Genomic DNA, 23,290 nt, shown 5'->3' on the forward strand with positions numbered 1-23,290 from the left:
CGATTGTGGCAGTAATTCCTAAGTCGGGAAGGATCCTACAGCCTCTTCCTCTTACCGCCCGATCACCCTTCTGAATCTAGACGCCAAAATTTACTCCAAAATCTTTGGTACTTGCCTCCAATCTGTGCTCCCTTGCCTTGTTGACCCAGACCAATCTGGCATTATTAAAGGGCGACAGACTCATGATAATTTGCGGCGCATCATCCATGTAATTGAGAAAGCTCAGAAGAAAGACATACCAGCTGCTCTTCTCTCACTAGATGCGGAGAAAGCATTTGACCGCTTGGAGTGGTCCTTTTTGTTTCAATTCTTTGGATTCAATGAGACTTTTATTGGGATGATTTGCGCCAATTATCACTCTCCTATATCTCGTGTCCTGGTCAATTACGTTGCTTCCCAATCCTTTGGTTTAGCGCATGGGACAAGGTAGGGGTGCCCATTGTCCCCCCTCCTTTTCGCCTTAAGCATTGAAACACTAGCACATAAAATTAGAGCTAACCCGGATATACCGGGGGTTCGGTTTGGCTCAGACGATCATTAGATATCACTCTTTGCCGATAACGTACCTCTGCCGGTCACGGAGCCATTGACTTCTCTTCCGGCTATTCAGGGGGAGCTTGCCCTGTTTGAGAAGGCAGCAGGATTTAAGATTAACTTGACCAAATCCTTCTTACTTAATCTGACCCTATCTAAAGAAGAGTGGCGACAAGTGGAGAGAGTGTCACCATTCAGATCTACAACTAAAAAGATTACCTATCTGGGTGTTATGCTCACCCCCGTATCTCAGATCTCTACAAAGCCAACTTCCCTCCACTTCTTCGCCAACTGAAAAGTGACTTAGGCAAGTGGAGTGCTGCATACATCACCTGGCTGGGCCGGATTAATGCTATCAAGATGAACATGCTCCCCTACTTGCTTTACCTCTTTCAGGGGCTACCCATTCCAGTGGAAAAAGGTCTCTTCAGGGAGCTGTATCAAATGATCACTAAATTCATCTGGCTGGGAGGGAGAGCCCACTTGCCCTATCGCCTGCTCATAAGGCCACGCAAGGTGGGGGGGTTTGGCACTACCAGATTGATAGACGGATCACTGGCCGAACCACATGGGATCTATTGTGGAAACCCAAGCATGACAGACCGCCAAACGCCTACATCAGTACACCCACATCCACCATGCTGCAGGTTTGGGATACTCTCACTGGGAGGTTACAGTTGACCACCTTTCCATCTCTCTATACGCTCATACATATTAATGTTGCTTTCCCCCCTGCGCTCCACTTGGGACCCTTCGAGGCATGGTGGGAGGGAGGTTGTCTCACAATTTCCCACCTGTTTTGACAAAGGTGAGATTCTAACCTTTCAAGAATGCATGAAACAATTCACACTAACCACCAAAGAGAAGTTACACTATCTGCAACTTAAACATTAGGTGCAGCAACCCTTGGTGTGGCTGGCCGCCACCAGGGACCTGCTCCCCATAGAGAAGTTTGCTCAATCAGGATCCACCTCCAAGGGATGTATCTCCTTTCTGTACGCTCTCATTCAAGCTCTAAGCCCCAGGTCGACCCCATGATATAAACATTTTTGGGATGCACTTTTGGACACCCTTATAGCGGATAAGCAGTGGGTGTGTTTACAGGCTGACATAGCGAAATTAAATCGCTTGATGTAACTAAGGGAGGCGCACTACAAAATTATGTACGACTGGTACTTATATCCCTAGAAACTACACAAGATCTTTCCCAACACTTCAGATAGGTGCTGGCAGGGTTGTGGGCTACTGGGCGACGTCTATCATATCTGGTGGTACTGCCCCTCCATCCAGTCTTTTTGGAAAGAAATCCTATCCCAACTCAAACTCATGTTAGGCTACCCACTTCCCCACACCCTGGAACACACTTTGTTAGGGGTAAGAGACCCAACCCTGAAACGCCAAATGCAGTGTGATAAGTCTCTCATGTGGCTTTGCCTAGTGGCAGCTAAAATGGCAGTAGAAGCTGCATGGAAAAAGCAAGAGGCACCATCATTAACCCAATGGCATGCTCGGCTGTTGAGGGCGCTGGCTATGGAGCACATGGCAGACATAGTGGATGACAATAGAAAAGGGTTTGAATACATATGGTCCCCGCTGGTGAGTTACTTAACGGAAGGCCTCCCGTTGATGACTAAGTGCCCTTAACCTATTCCATATCTAATGGTTTAGCAGTACAGCTGGCGGTCTGCAGTTGGGATGATGCCTTGCCTTGATCCACGGCGCCCAGACCCTCATGGCCATTTCATTTTCATTTGCACCATGAAGTCAAGGTTTTGGTTAGTTTTTAGGTATATTGTTTCCTTTCTATGTTCCCACCTCTAGAGGGTGGATTGACGGAGGAATGTAGAATACTACCTGCAAGAAGATGCAACGTAACTATCAATATGTCTTTCTTATGCTACAGAACTCGTGACCAAGCTGTAACCTACATTTGATCTCTGTAACTCTTGGCTTACTTTGATCATTTGTTGCATGTGTACTGCATTCTTATATCAACCTCAAAAACTTTAATAAACAGAATTTGAAACAAAAGCTAGTGTGAAATTCTGTGTGTGTGTGCTGAAACAGTTTCTTTGAAATGCAAGTGGGACTGTGCACAGCTCCGCCCCTCCCATCTAGTCAGGAAGAGGCTCATCCTGCCAACACTCATTCCCCCCTTGTGTTACTGTCTGGGAGGAATACACAAAGGTCAGTTGCCAAGTACAGCTAGTCGTGTGACTCAGAATACAGGCTGGGGCCACCAAATGATTAAGACAAGAAAATGGCAACTTTCTGAGTTTAATTTTCAGAATTGTGCCTCCAAATCCAACTCTACTATTAAACATGATTTTAAATTACAATTCTTTAGAACCCAAAAACATGAAATTTCTACATGTCCCCCCCAAAAAAGTTACCTCTTATTACATGTAATAAGGTAACCCAGTTTTAACCAATGGGAGAGGTAGGACTTGCATAAGTGAAAAACGAATTTTAAAGTTTTTTCACTACCAGGACATATAAACCCTGAAGTACCTGTACAATTTTTTAAATACACTGCACCCTGCTCTGTGGGCTGTTTATGGCCTACTGTAGGCGTTATTTATAATATTGAAATGAAAGTTTTACGCCTGGCAAAAGGATTATTTTGCCAGTTTGATGTGGCAGTTTAGAATTGCACACAGGTTGCAATGGCAGGCCTGAAATGTGATTAAAAAGGCTACTTAAGTGCTGCAGGCCCATTAGTAGCATTCAATTTTCAGGCCCTGGGTACATGTGGTACCACTTTACGAGGGACATACAGGCAAATTAAGTGTGCCAAGTGGGTATAAGCCAATTATATCATGTTTTAGGGAGAGAGCAAACACATTTTAGCATTGGTTAGTAGTCGTATAGTGCACACTGTCCTAAGCTCAACAAAAAGGGATTCAAAACAGGAGGATGAAGACTAAGCATGGGCGAATTTTGCGAATTCACGATCCGCAAATTTGCGAATTTCGCAATCCGCAAAATTCGCGAATTCATGCAAATTTGCGGATTTTTCATTTTTGCGTGTTCGCGGGGAACTTTGCGTTTTCGCGGGGCGCTTTGCGTGTTCGCAGGTTTTTTTTTGCCTGGTTCATCACTGCCACCCTCTTGTTTTTTATGCCCTTCTGCCCTCTGTACCACTTGTTTTTGTGCCTTTCTGCCCTCTGCCCCACTCTTGTTTGTGCCCTTTTGCCCTCTGCCCCACTGGTTTCTGTGCCCTTCTGCCCTCTGCCTAACTCATGCCCTCTGTCCCACTTTGTGCCCTTCTGCCCTCAGCCATAAGTCAGCTTCAACAGGAAGCACTAATAGATAAAGTAAAGCAGGTGCTTGAGTTGAAGGTCAAATTAAGTTACACAGTCATTAATCACCCCAAGTTTGGGGTGATTAATGATTGTGTAACTGAATTTGAGATTCATCTCTAGCACCTGCTTTACTTTATCTATTAGTGCTTCCTGTTGAAGCTGACTTTTGTAACTATTTTAGAGGCTCTGGCAGCTTGCCGGCGCCATTCTAAAATAGTTACAAAAAGTCAGCTTGAACTTTTGACCCAATCCGTTCCGCTCGCGGATTTTGCGGGAAATTCGCGAATCTCGCGGATTGCGAATTTACCGAAAATCCGCGAGCGGAACGGATTTTCCGCCCATGCTTAATGACGACAAAACATTTGGGAGTGACTTTTCAGAGAGGGCCAAGTCCAACATTCATAATTCATGTATTCGTTTCCAGTATGGAGGTTTTTGATCAAAACTAGTTTCTACATTGCTTTCATCATGGTCAGATTTGTTTGCAGTATGTCTTCTTGCAGTTAAACAGGAACAATTAAAAATTGAGTTTGGTTGAACCTGAAATGCAGAAGTCATATGTTTCAACAATGCAGCCACACCATACAAATGCATAAACTTATTCATTACAGGGGGTGTGGGTTTTTAAGTAGTAATGCACCTTTAAAATGGATTTAATGCACCCAAGCAAGGAATGTGTTGGGCAGTGGCTTAACTGAAAATGATGGGGCCCGTCCTGCAGATAGTCATATGGGGCCCGAGTCACTCAGACAGGACAAGTATTCATTTGTTTGGGGTTCAATGGGAGCCCCCAGAAGGGTTGAGGGACGCTCTAAAGGGTTGGTTGCCGCCAAGTGACCTGCCATACCCTTTTGCTGGCCATCTGTCTGCCAGCAATATTCACAAAACAGATTTGTAATTCTGTTTTTCTGCTCCGGAAAGGCTTTTCCGAGTGTTTAACTGTTTCCTATGCCATGCCATTGTACGCATTCTGCCAGCAGGCAGTGTCATGGCTCACAGGGGTGGCTCCTCCGTAATAGCGGAGGAGTGCCACCCCCCTGCTAAAAGAGGAAAAATAAAAAGACAATAAAAGCATTTTATTATCATTAATTTTTGCCTGTCTGACTGCTGACAACGCGAGTGAGGCAATCCTGTGTGACAGGCATGCAAGGGGAGGAGTGGTGGGCACGTTTAAGTGTGCAGGTCTGTTTGGCTGGCAGTTTTAGGCCGGCCAAACAGACATGCACACTTAGGTTTCTCCAACCCAACTGTTTTGCACAGCCAGGTTGGAGAAACACCACAGGCTCCCAGGCACTTTCTGAGAAGCAAATAAAGCCGCTCAGACCAATCCCAGCGCTTCTTTCATGCTGGGAATAGTATTCCCAGCTTGAGAGATGCAATGGGATTAGCTTTTGGGAGCCTGTGCAATGTGCAGCCGCAGTCAAGGACGGGGAGAGAGGAGCAAGGCGACGGCCGTCGGAGCAGCAGGTAAGTGTAATTTTAATTATTTTAATTATGCGTTTGGTTTAAATTGTTTTCCCCCACGCCTCATTACTAAGCAATGATAGCAGCCGCCACTTATGGCTAAAGTGCTGAAGTGGCCCCTCCAAAACAAGGAACCCTGGCCCCTGGTGGTGGCCAAATATGCACAGTTACAATCCCAATAATGCAACTTATTTGTGCAGTGCAAGCACCAATCTATAAACAATCTGACAACTAACAGCAACTGAAAAGAAAGTCCTTATATAACAAAAAATTGCGTTAATGCTTCGGTTACTTCAAGTGCGAAAATAATATTGACCAGCTGAACGCTCAAGTGTTTTTTGTTCTTGCACCTTGACGGATGGCTTAAAATAGCCCACTATGGATTATATCCCTTCATGGTTGATAATTTTGCTACTTTGGAGCAGTGCTGGCAACTTGCAATTTAAATAATTGCTATGAAGAGGATAAAGACCCAATAAAGGCATTTATTTTTCTTGACTTCTAAAAACCATGTTTCACAGGAGCGACATCATCCAAGAAAATACCATGTGCAAATTCAAAGTAGAAACAAGTCCTTTCAATTGTGATTGTTCTTGAAATAATAAGCAGTCGCAGCAGTGTAGGCAGTCAACTGTGGAAAACTGCTAATTTCTACCACCAAACAAAAATGTTTTCCTTTGTATTCTTTCCACTACATTTTATGCATTAATTTTAATATCACTTTTCTCGTGTTTCGCTTCTCATTATTTCCCCCTTTCTCCTGTGCCATTGCAGATTTAGCAAACTGCCAGCTGAAGGCATTCCCTGTTGGTATTTACAGATTGATGACAAATGTCACAGAGAAAATTCACATCATCTCATTGGCTAATAACGACATGAAGTCTCTGACCAGCAAGTTCATCGCAACGTTCTGCCAGCTGCAAGGTAAGAGTGGATTTTAAAATGTCTACGGAGCATGTTGTTTATTGCTAGTTTAGCCGGTTTTTACATGCACATAGAAGTCACTCATTCAACAAGAGCAGAGGCAATATGTATGACTTTTGTATGGCTCGCTGTTCAGGTGTGTACATTCTGCTCTAAAATTAAACTTGTTGTATTAATGTAGAGCAAAAAGTGTCTGAAAAATGGATGCTACATAAAAAAAAAGATTCCTTTATTTGGCTGCCTACCAGGGGCGGACCAGGAACCAAAATCAGCCCTGGCAAACATGTTCAAACAAGCCCTGCTCCCCTCCTCTCTCATCTCTCTCTCTCTCCTTCCCCCCTCACATGCCTTCCTCTCTTTATCTCTCTCATGGAGCCCACCTTTCCCCATGTGCTTGATGTTATTACCTGGAGAAGCTGAAGAAAATGGCAGAGGAATCCATCAGCGGCCACCTGCCTTTAAAAGCAGCCTCCAAAGGCCCCAGCCACCCAGAGAAATATCCAGAGGGAAAAACGGGCAGTCCAGGCCTTCTGCCCGCCATCTGATTCCATGTGTAAATCAGCCCTTCGTGCATTCTATTAGGTGTAGAATAACACACCAAAACAGGTAGTAGGGATATGGGGAGACGAAAGTACTCTTGAAGGCGGATTCAAGATGTGATTGACAATGTGATGAGATTTCTGGAGCAAAGGAAGCCAGTGGCCGAAGGGGGCTGACTTAGTAAACTTAGAAAACAATGTGTGTTGCCATGAATTGTGTAAGCGCCGCACACTTAGATCGCTAAAGTGCCCTAATAAAAGGAACTGGAAAAAATTATCCAAATGCTGTTCATTGTTATTTTATGGTTTGAACAGCTGACGCGTGATAAGGCTTATTTCATTTGAAATATTATACTAATGTAATATCTGTGCTTAAACATGTTATTTTTTAATTCCCTCCTATCAGTGTAATTGGTGTGGTGCTAATTTGTGGCCGAATTGATCCATTTGCTGTGTTCCTCTAAGCTGCTTTGTTCTAAGCTGCATTTGACATTTCCAGTGTTTGTTGCAGTAATTTTTAGAGTCTAGTTTTGTAGTGAATTCTGATTCTTTGCTCAATGGTCTGTTAAGTCTGTTCTGCTGTTGTCTGAGCCCTCATTACTTTAGTGAGAAGAAAACACACACAGAAAAAATTGGGACTGTTTTCTTTTGCTGGAGTAGTTTTTTTAGACTCCCATACAATCTGCAAATCTGCTTATTGTCAGAAAGAGGTGGCAGATGAAAAGCAGTGATTTCTTCAGAGCCTCAAGTTATTGTTGTTATCTTTAAGATATAAAAATTATTTCATGATGGTGAAATGGGATTTCGTTTTGGTGGTTGCAAGTTAAAATGTGTAGGAAGAATGATGTGCCACTTGGTCAGGTCACGAATCAGTGGTGTCTGGTGATTCTAATATCTTAGTCTGTTTTTATGACAAACCTTTTTATTGGAGCAGGAATGATCAAAAAACAGTCCAAGTATCTCTATTGCACCCTACAGCCAGAGGAGTCGAGATTGATTACTATGGCATTGTCAAAACATGGGAGGCAGCGGGAAAATTTAGCAATTAAAAAAACTTATGAGACCTGTAAACTAGACTCCAACTTGAACCCCTTCTTTCTTCCTAATTATCCCAACCTCTCCTCCCCGCCCCCACCCCTTTACTCAGTAGAGGAGAATCGCAGCCACCACACCCATACAATGCCAGAGTGTAAGTACGGTAAGTATGGCCCCATCTGCTACAGGAGGCCACTCAATCAACAAGCCCATTCCATCACCCAGCTAGACACTGTTCTTCCCTCACTTCTAGTCAAACAAGGTCAAAGACCTCCAGCGGGGAGGGATCACCATGCCTGAAAGACCTCCCCACAATATTTTATTTGGGGTCTCCCTCCATTGAGACTTGAAGTTCAAAGAAACCCCATTTACATCACAAATCAACTGTTTCATGGCCAGTAGGGACCAACCTCTTTAAAAATTCTGCTTATTTCCAGCTGTGTCCAATTGTTACGTATGCAGCTCCCAGACATTGCAGCACAGTAAACCAATCAGCTTTTTTTTTTCATTTCAAAAGAATTTTATTATTATAAAAAAGCAAATAAATATACACAATATATGAAAAAAGTGATACAATTGATAAGAGATAAAAAGCAATTAGAAGCTGGAATTCAAAAATGAGTCGTAAACAGGACATCAATAAACAAAAGTAGCCTGCCAAAAACTGATAAATGAAGGAAGTGAAATGAAGTAAGTGGCTAGGCAAAGTCTACAATCAAAAGTATCACTATCAGCTGGTATGAGCAGGGGAGGGGAGGAAAGGAAAAAAGAAAGAAAAAAGAAAGAGAGAAAAAGGGGAAAAGATAGAAAAAGGAAAGAGGACAGAGAACCAATCAGATTTCAACATTGCTGCACAGCTAGCAATTTAGTCATGGGAGCACCATTTCTGAGGTAGAAGGGATTGGGTAAGGCTTACCCAGAACCATCTTTAGCGTGTCCGCCACGCTCTGTCAGAAGACATGTGGAGAGCATCACCAATTTCCCCATATCCTCTAGAGCACTGGGAGCTCTCAGTAGGCTACCTACATTGCAGTCCGGTAGGTGTATAGTGCCAACCAGGAAACAGCCATTTTAACGCAGCCGTTACCACGAGTCACAGTACAAAAAAACAGACTTTGTAGTGTATCTCCATCCCCAGTAGGGTTCCCCCTAAGATGAGCCTGCGCACCTGCCCAGCCTCCCTCTACATCAGAGGTCTTCAATCTGTGTGGCGCCCCCCCCCCCCAGGGGGTCCTCTAGTCCTGAGAAGGAGGTTGCCCATTCCCTAATTGCACTTGTGACTGCAATTAAAAACATTTGCTTTCGTTTTGGGAAAAGACAGCTGTCCTGGGACAGCTAATTTAGATGGTTATCAGCTGAAGTTTTGTGAACTGAGCCTCTGGTGCTGGAAAAACCTTCATGTCAGAGTACCTGCTTGCCTGAATGAAATGCAAATGTGCCTATCAGTTAATCTGCAAGTGTAAATAGTGCTTGGGAGCCTGTTCTGGCTTTAATTGATCAAATCACTCCAAGCTTTGTGATGATAAAGATATTTTTTTGATTTGTAGTGCAAAGAGTTAACAACTGGGCTGTGAAGTGCATGCTTTTAATTTTAATTGTATTTACACAGCCTTAAGTGCCCCTAGGGAGGTGTTGAAGGGACAGTTATTTAAAATAAATTGTATTACTTATGCTCTGGTATTACTAAAATCTATATTTTGGAAGCACTATTTTATTGTAAAACTATTTGCACGATTTGCAGCACTCTTACACTGTGTGTAATGCAAGTTTAAAATAATGACTTACATATTCACAGTGCTTTCTGTCACAGGCTGGGACCTTGTAGCAGTAAATATACACGTTTCTATTCTCCAATGCGCCAATCAAGAATGAATTCTGTGGCTCTCTGGTTACACATAGACCTCTGCAGCGCATCAACTAATAGAGGTTTCAGAATGTCCTACAGTGCATTTCACACTAAGTACCAACTTTTAAAATGCATTTTTCATGACGCTGCCCATTATTAACGTTGAAAGACCTAAAACACATACAGAATATTTTGGGGTGTATTTATGAGAGGCTTGCATTGCCAGAGGAAGCATCTCTGCCATACCTGTGAGTCGGTGCAAAGTCACCCTGCATAGCTTTGCATGGCCTCATAGATATGGAGTCTTTGCATTACCTTACTCTGTGTCAAGGAGGTGTTCCATAGGCTTTGCATGGGGTTCCCACGCAACACCTATGGATTTTAATGCTGCCCCATATTTACAAAATCAAGTAAACCTGTGGTAGCTCCAAAAACAGACGTCTCCCCTGGTAAGGCATATTGGGGGGAAATTCTTTAATTTCTCCTTATTCTTTCCTCTTTCCCTGTGTACTGCATTCTGCAGCTCAAATAGAAAGAGGAAAACACCTCTTGGGATTGTTTTTTTGACGGAATGTGCCATTCCTGTACAAAAACTATCCTGCCTATGTTGGTGCTATACAGCAATTTGTGCTGCAACGCAAGGGAACAGGACAGTAATGCACCTTATTTCATAAATACAGTGCATTCCTGCCCTTTCACATTGACATAGGGCAGCACAGCAAGAAGAATTACAGCGCTGCCCTATGCCAATTCCTCATAAATGAGGCCCTTCGTATTAAGCTACACCTTTGACCATGCCCCCACGCTTACTGACCTTTGGTTTGCTAAACACTGTTTAATAATAATCCTCCACCGTAAAAAATATTTGCTGTGGGAATTTAGGGCGTTTATTATTGTTGATAGTTGTTGATGATAAGGAGTACCAGGTTCTTGAAAGTTTTATCAGGAGGGGGCCCTTACGCCTAAAATAATTTGACAGGGGGGTCTGGGCATCAAAAAGTTTGAAGACCTCTGCTCTACATGCCGCCCACAGTGCGCAGTACGAGACTCTCACACACTCAGAGTTAAATCTGAACTCATGCGCCCTAGATAGGTATCAGATGGATTGTTCGGGCTATCTGGAGGCCCTGTATTCCCGCACCAAGAAGCAACAGTATATTGGCCCCACTTTACATACGGTGCAGATCTGGCGGCTAGCTAACTCACATCTGGGATGGGCGGGAGTGCTCACCAAGGCAATGCCACTGTGGTATTCACAGAAACTCGGCATGCTTTGCTATTACCCAGGGTTCGATAGGTGGGAGGTTATCGGTATCTCGACAGTCAATGACCTGGTAAAAAAGAAGCTATTCTCAAATTTGAGGATCTGCAAAAGACCTACCAATTGGCCCCAGGAGAGGGTTTTAGGTATCTGCAAATTAGACATGCCTTCCGGGCGGCTTTCCCTAGCTGTGAGGACATACCAGAATCGTCACCCCTCGAGGATCGCTTGTTGGATGGGCTGCTGCAGTCCAAGGTGATCTCCTTGACCTATAAAAAAACGTAGTAATAATTTGTCTGATACCTTTGGAAAGCTTAAGGAACACTGGGAGGGAGACTTCGGGCCAATTGACGTGTAGGATTGGCGACAGGCGCTTATGTCGCCCAGAGAGGCGGCTATTACGCTCAGAGTCAGATTAAGACAGCTTCGTATTCTACACCGCTCCTATTTGACAAGAATAACACTAACAAAAATCAGGTCTAGGCAGGATGACCTATGTTTGAAGGACTGCCGGCAGCCGGCTACCTTTTATCATTTGGTGTGGGAATGCCCACTTGTGCGGGATCTATGGGACAGTGCCACAACTCATATGCAGTCTGCATTAAGGAAGACTCTAAGCCTGATGCCCCACCTGGGTTTGCTTAATGTATGGAAAGATACAGACCTGACTGAAACGGAACAACAATTGGCGACGCTGGGTTACATGCTAGTCAAGAGGGAGATAGCGAGGGGGTGGGGCAGAGTGGCATCGCCTGCAGTGACAGTATGGCTGAAAGAATTCGATAGGTGTATGGTAGCGGAGAAAAAAGTTTTTATAACTAGGAGGTGCACGAAGAAGTGGGACAGGAAATGGTTGAAGTGGAATTCCTATAGGGGGGAGATAAACGTATCACCTGTGGTCGAATTGGAAATGCAGAGAAATAGAGACAGAGAAGTAACTGTTTAATGTATATGCTTTCCCGGCCTTTGTCCCAGATGTGGTGTTAAATGTAACTTGCGAATACTGTATGTAATTGCTGTCTATCTGGCTGTCATGCACTTTATCAATAAAAACAATTTATAAAAAAAAAAATCTGAACTCATGCTTCGGATTTCCAAGAGAAAGACGCATGCATGTTTTTTTTCCCATCGATTTAGCATCCGGCTAGGGACTGCACTTTGAAAAAGTCTCCAACTTTCTGTGTTTAGTGAATTATAAATTATGACATTCTGCTGCACCATGTGACCTCGCCCAATGGCTCAGAGACATCGAGTTAAGCCCCAGGACTTTTCTACTTTGTTTAGCATCACACCCAAACCGAAAAGAAACCTCGAATTGAAAACTGACAAAAACACCATATGCAAAACTTTGGTAGAATGAAAAGTTCAGTGGTAGTCATAAAATGTTTATTAAGCACAAAAATCATTAAAAAGACCGTGACAGACGAATGTGATCTCGGCATAATTGTTAGGCCGCGCATGTTTGTAGCAGAAAGATGTAAACAACATGACCTTACAAAGATGAATAGCCTCAAACTTAAAGAGGGTTAAGGCTGCAGTGCATAATATCTTTAGAGCATTGCTTGCTGTTGAGCATGTATTAGATATCTGCAGCTTTTGCAATTTTAATCTGCGCCTGCATTTTTGCGCTGTCTACTCAATAACATTCTTGGCTTCTCTCACCTCCAATTGCTCAAACCCTCCATATACAATTTACCTTTCACATTACCCAATTATCTAAGATAGAATTGTCCTAAATTGGCCTGTGGTTGGCTGATCGAAGACAGATTTTCAGGATCACCTCTGACCATGTAAATTGTTTCTGTTGTGAGTAATTGTATGAAAATGTATAAAACTTAGATAGCCTGAAAATCTGGAATGGAACAGTCTACCATGACGACGTTCGACGACCTTGATCTATAATGTACCATATATCATACGATGAATAGGCTGGCTGTTTTGATGTGTAATTTTCTGTTGCTATTAGTTGGCCCATTGTTCCAGCAGCCATTTTAATCATAGAGCTAGTATTGCCGCCTTATTAATACAGTATATATACTGCTCAATGCAACATCATCTGGCTGCTGGCAAATAGGGGGCATGCCCTCTGCGCTACTAAAATCAAAAGTGGATATACTGCTCAGCATTCCTGTCAACTGTCACTCCTTGCTGGTGACAATCACAGATATATGTCACACGAGCTGTGAAGGATTTCAGTGCCTTTGCAGGCAACATTTCTTGATGGTTTTCGTTCAGCATTTTACTGCCTTCTCACTCATCGATGAAGCCACTGGCTGACAGCCCTGATTCAGTATACCTTCTGCAAAACTCACGGCCACTGCACTGTTGGGGGAGGTAATAGTGTGAATCAGACATGTGGACCGAGAGGGTTTTTGGGGGGTTCCAGACACTTTGCTTACTGGACGATGGTTTTGTAGCTTGTGGTCAATGTAAAGTGTGTGTTTGGGAGGCACTTTTTTGCAAGCTCATCAATGCATACATACCAACAAAAACACAACATAAAGGGCCTCGTTATGAGTGACCCAAACAGCATCCGGTAAGGTCGCTCTCTGTAGTTAACCCCTTCGATGCTGATGACGAGCTCAGCTCGTCATCAGCCACGGGGGGCGTGTGCGGATCACGAGCTGAGCTCGTCATCTAACGCAGCTTTTAGAAAAAAGCCGCGTAGCGTAAAAATAACTGCCGCAGCGATGCGGTTAATGTTACGTGGGGGTTTTCTTCAGTGGCGGCTGCAGGGAACGGGGGTGATGGAGGTGGGGACAAAATATATTTTTTTTAAACGCTTCCTCACGCTCCCGCCTTCTCTTCTCCTTCCCTGCTTCCTGATGAGTCCTGGAATCACACAGGCTTTCCTAGGCCAATCACACTGCTGCAATGAAGCGTTGTGATTGGTCTGAGCATCATGGTTCTGCAATCAGACGGGGACAGAGTGCCTGTGCATGTTCCCCACCAGGCTGTGCATTACAGCCTGGTGGGGAACATGCAAAGTGCGCCTAACTGTTTGGCCGGCCCAAGACAGCCGGCTAAACCATCCTGCTCACTTAGGTGCATGAATCACCCCTCCCCTTATGGCACCTGCCCTAACCCTGCCCAGTAGCTCTGAAAATTAAAATGATAATAACGAGGGTATTATCAATTTATTATTTTTTTTTCTTGCTCTGAGAGCAGTGGGACGCGGCTCCTCCGACTTAGCGGAGGAGCCACCCCTGGTTTCGTAAACTCAGAGAATGTGATGTTAGTGAATATTCAGAGTAGAACCCTAAGGGTCCTTTGAGATAGGGGGAATTACTGCTGACATATGCAGCTCCTGCCCTGACCTTGCATTGCTCCCCAGTCTTTATGTAATCATGGACCTTTTAATTTAGTCATTACATATACAGTGTGGATCCGCACACTGGCAAGCAATTGCCACCACTGCCTCCATAGGTAGCCAACTCTCACATTCTATATCTTGTTTGCCTTAGCATCATGATTATAGAAACCATCATTGCACCTAGATTCTCACATCTCATAAGAGGCGACCACCCTTGCCATTAGGTTATTTTTCATGCCTGCGATCCATTGGTTACGGGTAACAACCCTTTATAACATATCCCCCTTTAGAAATCTGATTTTTGGATCTAACCTTTCTGCCATAAGAACTGCTGACTTGCAATTAGACATGTTTTTTTGGCCAGATTTCCAATACTTCTACTAGAGTGTTTTCTGTGATGCAATTGAAATCATGATATAAATTGTGCAATATTGTACACAAGTGCTTCAAAAACAGGATTTTTATAATAAACATGGGCTGCTTGGGATACATACGTTTCTCTTTAACATACTTGCTTTATGCAACAGCCATAATGGTGCACTAGAGTTATAAAAAAAAACTAGTGTGGCCACAGTCCCTGAACACCTAGTGAAAGAGGTGTTCTTATACATGTTGTAATCATATATAAAAGATTTAACATTATTTTCATGTATTAACCTTTGAGCGCAGTGGAGTCATCCATGATACACAGAAGTAGAACTCTGTTCATTTTCATTTGATGGTAGGGTGATCAAGTCTTTCAGGCCGAAGGCCAGGGGAAACCCAAAAACAGCACATACTTGTAGGAGCCATAGTTATAGGGTTATTTTTAAGTGGTAGTTAAAGTTCTGAGTTCCTTGTCATGTCTGAGAACATAAGACATTGCAGCTCCTCTGTCTACATTCATATGAAGTGTCTATGCATTGTCCATTAGCCATTAAGAGGGCATCCAAACTCAATGCACAAGGTCCAAGAAGGGGGAAGACATTTCGATGAGGACGATGCTTTCGGGCAGTAGTTCACCTTTTAACTGACTGCCCTAAACCAGATAAGCAGAATAACACATTTGTCTTGGCATCTATCAAGTTAATCATTTATATAATGCCATTTTCTTCTACTTACGTTCACATCTGCATTTTCCTCAGTCTATTTCAAATATAACAACGGAGAAAAGGTTGCAGCTAACTTCCAAAAGGGCATGCTCGCCATCAGTAGCTGGACGGCCAGCAATTGCCTTAAATTAAACTCTGATAAAACCGAGGTCATGACCTTTGGCAAGTTACTCCCCACCTGGTCGCAGACCTGGTGGCCCTCTTCTCTGGGCCCCCACCAATCCCAGTAACCACGGTTAGGAACTTGGGCGTCACATTTGTTGACAAACTGACTTTTGTCTTCCATGCCAACTCGGTAGCCTCGGCCTCTTTCCATAAATTACGCATGATTAAAAAGATTCTGCCATTTCTCCCGTTGAGCGCAGGAAAAACTCTAGTCAGTTCACTGGTCATGTCTTCCATAGACTATTGCAATGAACTTTTTGCGAATGCACAAATCAAGGTTATTCAAAAGCTACAAACAGTCCAGAATGCAGCAGCTAGAATGTTATCAGGCACTCCCAAGTTTAAACCTATTTCTCATGTCATCAAGAACTATCATTGGCTTTCAGTGAAAAATCAAATAAAGTTTAAGGCACTTTGTATTGCCTTCAAGGCCTCTCGTAAAACCGGACCCCAATTATTAATAAATCATTTAACAACTCACATTCCAAACAGGACACTTCGCTCATCCAACTCATTCAGCTAAAGGTGCCACGTACAAAAACAGCCTCTTGGGGCGACAGACGCTTTGTGGTCACCACAGCAAAACTCTGGAATGCTCTCCCGTTGGAGATCAGATCCTGTCAGTCCTTGCTAACTTTCAGAAAGCTGATAAAAACGTAGCAATTCAACCAATAACATTCTTAATCAGGTTTCTGCTTGCCGTCCGTAGCGCCGAGACGCCCTCGGGTATTTGTACGCTCTATAAATCTCAAAAATAAATACATAAAATAAATATTAAATGAATACCTCAGTGGGTGATGCCAATACAGCCTTCTTGTGTCACCAGAATTAACTGGAATATTGATCAGACCCTAAACAGAATTTGTCCTTTTGTTTTAGTCTGATTCTCCTATTTGATGGAGAGTTAGACTCCAACCACACTCTTCAGTTATAGTTGTAGTGTATTAGCCTATTGTTATTCAACACAATAGTAGTCAATTTTTATCGATTTAAAAGGATAGAGGGCTGCAAAAATAGTGTTGGATTCTAACCTGCCACCTCCAGGGAACACTCTCTTCAACAGACATATTTATCCCCTGGGGTTTCTTGCTTGAATAATGAATAAGCATGATTTTGAGAAAGTAAAACCCAAAGAGTGAGCACATTATGTAAATAATATTGTTGCACCTGTTCCGATTCAGGTCCTCTCCTTAGCCTATCATTAAAGTTCTTCCTTGGGTATTATACATATTGAGTAATGTGAAACAATTGTACTCACTGCATTACACGGGCTATTAAGCTGATGTTGCTGGTAAAAGAGATATGTCTGAAAACGCATACATTTTTCAAAGTTTCTGTGGGAACACAGAGGACAGGATTTTCGCACCTTCAGAGCTCTGCTACCCTGCGTACACAGCTCAGTGGTTATATTTTTGTATGATATATATTCATTTTATATTTATATTTGTATTTTTCGTGTGCGTGTGTAATTAAGCAGATATAAATGAAGGTTAAAAAGAAAGTTACCGTTCAATATCAGTCAGGCCCAATAACTACAGATGCAGCTAACCACTAGATATGAAAAGCATGTTACCTATTCTTATGGTACTCTGTGTTGAATCAATTAAGTGCTTATTTTATGCCAATGTTGCCAGTTGCCAGGGTTTGCCAGCACTCAGCAACACCCCATGTGTATTTCAGTTCCATGCATGGTGGCTGTGTCACTCCTTTTAAGGTCGAGCCTTCGCAGCGTGCATGCGCTGCAAAGGAAAACAACCTCTTCTGAGCACTTTTGCTTTTCAGCCAAGCACGTGCATGCATTCCATTGGCTTCAATGGCAACGCATGCATGTCTGGAGATTTACTCGCGGGAGCGAGCGCCACCATCTGGCAGCAATTATCGATCCCGCGAGTGAATCGGCCCCGCCCCCATCCTCTCCCTCCCACCGCGCGAGGTGATAGTGTTTGTTGCTTGTTCTGTTAGTAGTATTTGTCTGTGATCGCTGACTGTCCCAGTGAGCAGTGCGTTTGTCTCTATGGTGTGAGAACGTGTGCATATGTGAGTGGCGTATGTGCTGTGACATTTGAATGAGTCTGAGAGGAATATGATTGTGAGCAGTGGATGCGTCTGGGAGAAGTTCTCTTTAAGCTACAAAAGCAACTGTGAGCTGGTCAGTCAGGGGCATCGAGGTGCCAGCGGTTTATGCATCTGTGAACTGTATATGCGTCTGAGCGAGGCATGTGGGCGCTGTATGTGTTGAAGCCATGTGTGTGAGCAGTCCATTAGTCGTGTCTTTGATCAATGTGCATGAGAGCAGTGTGTCTATAAACACTGCCAGCAGTTTGGATGCCAGCAGTGTGTGCGTCTGTGAGCTGTGTGTGTCAGAGCAGCATATGAGCCTCTGTGCGGTGTGTCTGTGAACTGTGTGTATGTGGTAGCTGTCTCCGTGGGCGGTGTAGGCATTTTTGAGGAGTGTATATGTCTAGGAGTATTGTGTGAACATATGATGTATGAAATGTGTTTGCGACTGTGAGCAGTGTGTAAGTGCATCCGAGGTAAAGCTAGCTCTTTTGGTATGTTATGGGATTGGTGTTTATATAGTGCTTACTGCCCCTGGCGAGGCGCTGAAGTGCTTTGTGGATGCACAGCACACTACTCTGTGCCAAGTGTTAGTGATGTAGTCGTGCACAGTGGTTACTTTGTCATGCTGTTTTTTATGCATTTGCTGTACAGTGTTAGCCTCTTTATGCAAATGTATAATGCAAAGTATAAGTTGTTGTCACAAATTAGTATTGTGGATGCACAGTATTATTGACTTCAGGAAGCATACATATCCCACCTGCAGCCGTCATGCTGTATGGTAAATATTACATGTGGTGAGTTCCCCTCTCTTATTAGCTGTGGCAGGCCCCTGTCACGCAGTTCATTGTTTCTGGGGTGCGATATACTTTGGTAGCCATGCACAAGAAAGTAGAAGTAAATATCGAGCTGTTTGTCATGCATAGTAAACATTATTAAAATGCAGTTTTAATGCTGTTAACCTCATACGTGTTACACGTTGCAAAAAAAATTCACAATATTAGTTGTGGGGAAGAATCTTTTGTTGTAAATGAGCGTTTTAATATTGTTATTAGTTGGGTAAATTTTTAGGTGAGGTGTGATGCCGCCCACATGGTTAATCCTTGCGTATTTCATCCTTAGTACATTGGCGAACCGCCTCGTTGTGGTTTGATTAGCAATAATTCACAATTGCTGGATTCAGCAGTGTATATTGAACGTAAAGTGAGGATCTACTCCTACTCTGGGATCTTCAAGGAAGCTCTCACTAGGCTTCAGCTCCTTTAGTCCATGAGATGGTGACATACGCTAAATACAGAGGTATGTCAAAGGGGCATCAATATTGCACCTTGTTAGTGCAATATCATTCATCCCCACATAAGCACAGAGGTGAGTAAGAAAGGACCTTTTACGCTTTTGAGGGAATCTCCGGTGCAAGGCTGGCCATAACTTCAAGTCTCTGCATGGTGAATAAGAAATAATGGAAGGAATGAGAGCTAAACTCTACATTGATTCGGGATAGGGATAACTCGCTGGCTCCTACCTGATAACTTCTATTGTTCTCCCTGGAATGCCCCCTCTGGGAATCTTGTTGAGGTTGGATAACTTAGTCAGCCGACTTAACGAGTCCATGTTCAATATTCAAGGGCAATGACTAGTCTGTGTTTCATACCTCCGTTCAGCAGTCTCGATTTAAGGTTTTGCCCGCAGTACTCCCCTGATGTGACACATCGAAAAGAGATTTGCACTTTAATGTACACATTCTTATTTCCTCTCATACATGCACAGCTGAAAGCAGTCTGCCTTTGAATAAAGTTGGTATATATATTTTTTCGTCAGGCCATATGTGCAAACCAAAAAACAATTGTCGAGAGCTTCTCCCTTATGGTAGAGAACAGGTGTACAGCTGAAATCCAAGGAGATCTACTGGAGAGTTTGCCAGTTCCTTTAGAACTATTATCCTTGACAGGGAGATCTCTCTCAATCGACCAGATGGCATTCCCTCCATGTTGGCGTTAAATGTTCTAGACGCACAAGAGCTGACGGATCACCACAAAACTGGTCAGAAACATCGACTAATGGAACTACTTCTTCTGTCCACACAAGCACTAGCCAGTGGTGCTGTAGACCAGGTATTTTTAAAAAAAGCACACGGGCAAAGTGTTTAACAATTAAATATATCATTACAAAAGTAATAATACCATGATGCTCAGGCCATGCTTGCAGCTTTGAGTCACCTAGTGTAGCAGAAACTGGCACATTTGTAGAACTCTAATGGCTGAGTAGATGTCACTAGTATTGGTATTTGGCAGCGCTGGCAGGTACATTAGGTGGGAAAACCTGCAGTGGCATCCTGAAAATTATTTGGGACCCTAGAACCTATTATTTTAAGCACTGAATGGAGATCCCAAAAAGACCGAATAGGATGAGAGATCGTACATTTTCAATGAACTAACTATATATGTACTTTTGTTTCGTCATACTTTTACTTAATCAGGACACAAAACTCTGTGGTTAGCTATAAGCATAGCTGAACATTCGTTCCGCCCTCGGAATTTGTGGATTTTTGGCAATTTCATGGTCCGCGAATCGCGTGAAATTGCCAAACAATCTGCAATTCGCAAGTTCGCAGACTTTTTTTGCTCGTTCGTGCTTCAAAAATACAATCTCGCACGCGCTGTATTGACTTACCTTGATTCTGAGTTTGCCGAGTTGTTTTCCACCCGTGAACAAGATGGCCACGCCCAAAAACGATCGCATGGGTAAGTTTGCGGTAGCCGCGCTGAAAAAAACGCCCACGAACACGCAAAAATAAAAAAATCCGCAATTTCGTACAAATTTGTGGATTTTGCGGACCGCGAATTCGCTTTCGCATAAATTTGTGTACCGCGAATTCGCAAATTTCGCGCATACTTAGTTAGCTAGCTGTATCAAGTTTACCTAGGCTCTCATGCTGTATCAGTGTGCCAATCCCCGTAGGCAACAGTATGTAGCTTAAAGTAACAAAGCATCTTCCATCTGTACCTGTACCCTCATGAATTTCATCATCCCACCAAGAGTTTCAAATTTTAAAAGTGTTTGTGATGTTTCTGGATTCAACATATTAGCGCATGGCTGTAAACCAATATACTTGTAATCATTATATGTAGAATGTCGTCAGTATTTAAGTCGCAGTCATTCTCATTGTATTTCAGTTATCCATATGTTCAAAAGAGGCCTCAACACAATGTCTACAATTCATTTACAAGTTAATTATAAACAGAAATTAATTGACCTCTTTTAATTAGTAAAGTATAAAGGATGCTTCTTAATTCTTCCGCTGCCATCTGATATGGGTACTCCTATCTGCAGGTACAATTTTATTGTAAATACCAACAGTACAGCTTAAATAAATTTAAACAACTCCCTGAAGAGATGTCATGGGGTGTTTTCTGGATCTCACAGTGCTTTATTTGTGTAAGAATAGGTGCCGGGGCCCACGGTTTTACTTTGAAGCCTGAAGGAAATGTTATAGAAGATTGGTTTGACAAATGCCAAGACTGTGCTCTCTTAGTTCTACCTCATATTACTTTAGTCCAACACCAGACAGTCCCTGACTCTTTTTCTCTTTTTTGCCGGTTCTTTTTCATCCCAGCTTTCCCCCTTTGTCACTGTATTTTTTGGCTTTCTCTTCCTTCTTCTTGCCCCTTGTGTTTTTCTCTCTCATACTCTGGATCAAAGTCAGTTGAAGAAAAATAAGTGTGGTGGTCCCCACCTACAACTACCGGCTCAAATTAGGCACTGATCTCACACCTTTTGCCTAGAACCGGTGCTTAAGGCGAATATACAGACTATACCTTGCTTCCCAAGGGTTTGATTTGATGCAGGGAAATAAAGAATGGAAAAGGTTGTCATGTTTATGATTTCTTGTGTGGAAAAAGGTAACGGTTTGAATTCTGGAATATTGAGGTTTTTTGATGATGCCTTTTTCTGGCTTTGTAATAGCAGAATAGGTGATGTCACATCACTTTTTTGAAGACTTGACTATTCATGAATGATCTTTGTTGCGATATTACATTTCAGGTAGTACATACCATCATGTCCTTCTTAGTCACTTTCTCGTGCTTTCGGTGGCTTTAGAAAGTCGCCTTAAAAAGACATCTTAAGGGATCCTTTTATAGATATGAAATTGGGACCTGGACTAACCTGTAAAAACAAAACATGCATTATCCAATCTTTGAAGGGGATATTGGTATGATGAGAAAGAGATCTTAATTTCAGTGCCATGGAATCAATAATAATCTTTTTTAAATGCAGTGTAATTTCTTTAAAAATATTATTTGATCTTTGCCCAATTGTGTCCAAGATCATGATATAACATTAGGGATGAGTTATTCTGTGCCATGATAGCGCAGCTAGTAATGAACAAATTTCTTTTTTTTCTTTTACCATCTCCACCATCTGTAGTTCCAGTGAACCACATTCCCCAATTTGATCTCCACCTGAAATATCATCCATAGGATCATTTGGAAGCGCCCAAACCTATTTTCTGGTTGACAAGATGTAGAGGGTTTGGTGCTACTCTACGAGAACCGTGTCTTCTCTTAAATTTTATCATGGTTGTCCCATGTTTGATAATTTACAAAATATTACGCGAGGCCTGTAATTCCCATTTGAGTCATTAACCCTTTTATTGGCCACATTGGAATAAGGAAGTCACTGTGAACCTGTCATTTTTCCCTGGAAAGTTTGGCTTCAGAAAGCAGCCTAAATATCCCAGGACACTGTGATCAGAGAATCAGTGGAAACAGACTGGGAATTAATTATTCCTCTGGTAATTCTTCATTAACCCAGGTCCCTCCAGTCCTCCTCCCATTCCTTACTTATGGAGATGACGATCTCCCTAAGAGAAAAAAGAACAGAGAAATGCTGGGACCCCAAACCTCACCCCGTCCCACTGGAAGTACTTAACCAGCGCTTACCCAGCGTTACGCCTGTTGTTTTTTATGTCTGGCAACAGAATAGGACATGGCGTTCTGTTACTGCTCTGGCCTGGCCGAAGTGGCGTCTTCTCTGGTGCCCGTCAGTCTGCTGGGCTTTCCTTGATGGTGCGTGGTTGTGCCTTCCGGCCTGGAGCTGGGCCTGGGAAAAGACGTGTTGATGTGGCTTGTTTCTGGGTGCGCAGGCTCCTTCTCTCGGCTTGTGGGAGCATTTTCATGGGCCTCTCCCTTGCACAAGGGTGGCCAGTGCCCATGCGCCAGACCTGGCCCGATTGGCAGTTGCAGGCAGTGGCTGCTTGGCCCATCGGGGCTGGGATGCTCCTGATGTGCCTGGCTTCAGGGTATCTCGGTGAGGATCTGCTGGGTTGAGTCCAGGCAAGCCAGTCTTGATGGGCATGCCTCAGTGGTCCAGGGGGAATTATTTTTTCCTGTTGAGTCTTTATGCCCCATTGTGAGTACCGCATATCGGTTTCTCTTTTCTTTTTCTGCTGTGTGCTTGTTTGGCTGATGCCCAGGTGCTTTGGCTAGCGGTGCATGCCTGGGCTGGCTGGTGGGGGCATTGTTGTGGCAGACGGTGCACACTTTACTCTGCCGGTTCCGGGGAATGAGTACTGCATAGCCGTTTTCCTTCTCCCTTCCTTTATGTCAGTGCTTTCACTGCTGTGACCTGGTGGTTTACACAGTCTGTGCCCTGCCTCATCTCAGTATTGCTTTCTAGCTGCCCATTTGATGCTGCATTGGATTCATAACGCCTGACCGCTGCTTGTGCAGTCCGCTCGTTTTAGTTGCATTACAAT

General features: G+C 43.3%; 1 protein-coding gene across 2 annotated transcripts in view; it reads left to right on the forward strand.

Moving 5' to 3' along the window:
- Window positions 1-23,290, forward strand: part of LRRC20 (leucine rich repeat containing 20) — a 1,555,127-nt gene that overhangs the window by 579,101 nt on the left and 952,736 nt on the right. For both annotated transcript variants that reach the window (XM_086922260.1, XM_086922261.1), the window contains exon 3: window positions 6,078-6,227. In XM_086922260.1, coding sequence (XP_086778386.1) covers window positions 6,078-6,227 — 150 coding nt within the window. The remainder of the gene's footprint in view (window positions 1-6,077; window positions 6,228-23,290) is intronic.

The sequence above is a fragment of the Lissotriton vulgaris genome, chromosome 5, assembly GCF_964263255.1.
Source record: "Lissotriton vulgaris chromosome 5, aLisVul1.2, whole genome shotgun sequence".
Classification (NCBI taxonomy): domain Eukaryota; kingdom Metazoa; phylum Chordata; class Amphibia; order Caudata; family Salamandridae; genus Lissotriton; species Lissotriton vulgaris.